The sequence below is a fragment of the Pteropus vampyrus genome, unplaced genomic scaffold (assembly GCF_000151845.1).
Source record: "Pteropus vampyrus isolate Shadow unplaced genomic scaffold, Pvam_2.0 Scaffold124, whole genome shotgun sequence".
Classification (NCBI taxonomy): domain Eukaryota; kingdom Metazoa; phylum Chordata; class Mammalia; order Chiroptera; family Pteropodidae; genus Pteropus; species Pteropus vampyrus.
The window spans coordinates 830,973-834,554 of record NW_011888905.1 but is presented as its reverse complement, the minus strand read 5'-3'; the positions used below and the strand labels follow the sequence as shown (position 1 = coordinate 834,554).

General features: G+C 64.0%; 1 protein-coding gene across 1 annotated transcript; it reads right to left on the bottom strand.

The window, feature by feature from the left end:
* Positions 1-112: 112 nt before the first annotated feature.
* LOC105296412 (ETS translocation variant 3-like protein) lies at positions 113-2,729 on the bottom strand. The gene is made up of 6 exons (XM_023534284.1): positions 2,678-2,729; positions 2,215-2,341; positions 1,879-2,025; positions 1,543-1,592; positions 1,234-1,471; positions 113-984 (listed from the first exon to the last, which is right to left on the bottom strand). Exons 1-6 carry the CDS (start codon positions 2,727-2,729, stop codon positions 717-719), a joined length of 882 nt encoding a protein of 293 aa, XP_023390052.1. The 3' UTR covers positions 113-716.
* Between the last annotated feature and the right edge of the window lie 853 nt (positions 2,730-3,582).

Genomic DNA, 3,582 nt, shown 5'->3' with positions numbered 1-3,582 from the left:
CCCAGGAAATGCTTGTTGAATGAATAAATGGCGTATCACCCTTTGCCATGATTAGCTGACATTTGGTCCTGTCCACCACGTCCACTCTTGGGAAATGTCCCTGGGTTCAAACGGCCCATAACGTTTATTTCTGCTTTTGGTTTTCACGTTAATGCCTAAAAAGCACCATCGCGTTTTGCTGGTCCAGTGACAGTGTGGCCTCATCGCCAATAATTCCGTTGCCTCAGCTGGTCGAGGCACATGGGGTTAGGCAGATGGGGCACCGCGGACCAGATGTCTCCGTGGGTGTTCAGGGCAGGACAAAATATCAGGGACCTTTTTGCGTGGGTCCCGCGAGGCTCGTCACACGCTCCTGCAGCCGTCCCCACGCCAAGCACTCACGGCCACTGCCGCCGCTGCTCCGCTTCTCATCCTCAGAGGCCCCTGGGGGCCCTCGGGGGCCCGCTGTCCGGCCAGGGGCGGCAGCATGGCCCAGGGCAGGAGCTGGCAGTGGGGAGAGGCCAGCGTGGGGGAGGGGACCCCGACTTTCACAACCAGAGGGGCGAGGAGCTGGTGTGCAATCATTGAAATTCTCTCAAGTCAGCCCTGCCTGCGTGCCTGGACTCTGGCCTGAGACCTCCCCACACCGCCCCCCGCCGCCGTGGTCCAGGGGTGGTGCCTAGCGCACAGGGAGTGTTCGGGGTGTCACGGGAGGCTCCACTCTGCCCTCGGGAAACTCAGGACCAGGACGTGGCGAGAATACGGGAGCCGATGGGCGCCCAGGCAGAGAGGGCACCGGCGGCCTGCTGGGCAGGGGCCTCCTTCATGCCCACCTCAGTCTGCACGCCTACGGGCACCGGGGCTGGCCGAGACAGGGCAGGGCCCCCCAGCAGCACCTGCACCCCCCATAGAGGACAGTTGACCCCGACGAGCTTGCTGAAGTTGAACCTGTAAGCGAACCTTCTGCCCTCGGTCTTGTGCAGGATCCTCTTACTGTAGTAATATCTGGGGAGCCCAGAGGGCACAGAGTCGGCCGGATGGGTGGGCAGGGCCTGCCGCCGCGGACCCAGCCAGGCTCCCCTGCCCAGGCCAGCAAGGCTGACCACCAGCTGTTCCGGTGACAGGCACGAGCATCTGACCGCACCCAAGTGCGGGTCTCAGGGCTGAGCAGCAGGTACCAGAGGTGCCCGGAGGAAACCACAGCCCGTTCCTTTGACCTCTGCCCGCCCTGGCCCTCGGGCTGCCCCCTGTCACCTGAGGGCCCGGCTCAGCTTGTCGTAGTTCATCTGTGGCTTGCACTTCCTGCGGCCCCAGAGGCGGGCCACCTCGTCGGGGTCCTTGATGACGAACTCCCCATACTCCCCCTGCTGCCAGGCGATGACGTGGCGGAACTCCTCCTTCTGCAGCAGCTCCAGGATGAAGTGCCACAGCTGGATCTGCCGGGAGCCGGGGGACCACTGGGCTCTGCAGGCCCAGTCCGGGAGGGCCAGACCTGGGGTAGGGAGGGGTGTGAGGGTCTCCGGGATCCCTGGAGCGCGGGTGGGGGACCCGGCAGAGGCTCACCTGGGATCCAGGAGGGGCCCACCAAGGCGGGGGCCCCTGGGGCCGAGCAGCTGCAGTGCGTGATTCACGCTGGGGGCCTGAAGTGAGAGCCGCGTCGGCCTTGGGGCGAGGGCCACCTTAGGGGCACGGGAAAGGAGGAGGCAGGGACGGTCCCTGCCCGGGCTTCGCAGGACCGGAGGTTTCCCACGGGAAGACAGGGGAAGCGCAGTTTTCGTGGCTCTCTCTAAACCGAGCACAGGAGGAGGTGGCAGGTGCGAGTAACCCGCACTGTCATTGTCCCTCGGGCACCTGGCATTTGGGAAGAGCAGCCATCTCTGTGTTTTCGCTGGTGGGTACCGAGCGCCCAGCTGAGTGCTCGGCACATCGCGGGAGTTCAAGCAACGACCGCCGGCAGAATCAGCGATGGGCACCCAGGCTGTCGCTGGTGTCCCCGCGTGCTTAACACCCTTGGGTGTCGGCCCCCCGGGCTGACAGCCCGCGTCTCTGGACAAGGCGAATGGAGGGTTACCCGGTCCATGCTGCCTGAGTCTGCGGAGAGGTGTCCCACGGGGCCCCAGTCTCTGAAGTGGCGGCCGATGTTCCGGAACCCTCTTGTCTCCCTTCTCCCCTCCCCCAAAGCAGGCGTCACCACACCTGTCCCACCCGCCTGTCCTGCCTGGTCCTTCGCCTCACCTCGGAGAGATGGGCTGGGGGTAGGGGTTGGGGAGGTGACATTCCAAGGGGAGACGGGAAGCGATCAGCTGCTGCCGGGCGACTGCTTCCCGGTCTGGAGGGCTTGGAACCTCTGCCCAGCGAGGACCTGGCGCGCGGAGAACCTGCCCACGTGGGGCAGACACCCGGAGCCCGCCTGCCGGGCGCTGACGCCCCACCTCACACCGCGCGGGAAGGAGGACGGGATAGAGCGCGGCTGGCTCCCAAGTGACGAGGGGACTTGATTCTGCAAGACCCTGAATCGAGACGTAACATTCAGCCACCAAGGCGGCCTCCCGACACCCTCCCTCCTGGCCCCAACACAGGGCCACTGTGGGTGGAGCGTCGGCGTAGTGACTCAGGTCTCCAGGGACTGGCAGGGACCCTCGCACCGCCGCAAGCCCCGCCTTGTCTGCCGGAGCCCCGCCCCCCGCCCCCAGCCAACCGAGGGAGCCGCGGCGAGGAGCAGGTGCGCGTTCTGCCTGCTTGTCCAGCATCGCGCTTGGTGTTTACTCTTGACGTCCCCGAGGACACGGGAGGGGCCCTCCCTGTCCCACGCCCCCACCTCCCAGCTCCCCGCACCTGTGCTCCTTCCTCACCTGCCCTGCACGGCCCTGAGGCGACAAGCTCGGAGAACCATAAACCCAAAGGGCCCTAACCCGATCTCAAGTGATCAGAGCGGCTGCTCTTCGGCGCTTTGTGTTTCTTGAAGGGCAATTATCACTGTCACCTCCTCGCCATTGTTCCGATTACTAATATGGTAAAGCCCGTGGACCAATCCAGGTGCCCATTACAACATAGGTAGGTTTTAGGCCATTATCTAATAGAGGCAAAGGAGAGAACAGTATTGAGCCAGCCTTGTGCCAGGGCCCGGAGCCAGAGGAAATGCCCAGGGCAGACTGTACCTTTTCAGAGGCCCGTGAACATGACCGTGGCCTTTCGCTTGCACCCAGCGTCGGGCTGGACTTCGGTTGTGATACGCTACTTCACTGAGTCTTCCCAGTAACCCTTCGCGGGGGGCGGGGGGGGCGGGTTATTATCTGTTTCGCAAGCTGAGGAAATTGAGACTCAAAAGATTAGGAGTCTCACAGAAGATCTCTGGGCAAGAGGGGGCGGAGCCGAATGGGAACAGGTCTGTCTGACTCCGCTCTTGGCCGTCATCAACCCGGGCAGGACAGCCAGGGCGACCCGTGGGAGCAGAGAGGCGAGGCTGGCAGGAGGCTCTGGGCCCTGAAGGAGCCGCTCCTTCTAGGCCTAAGAAGTGGGCTCTTTGCCAGAAAAATGACCAGTGGACGCCCCGGGAAGCCAGAGGCAGAGAGTCAGGCCCAAAGCGGAATACAGACAGGATGA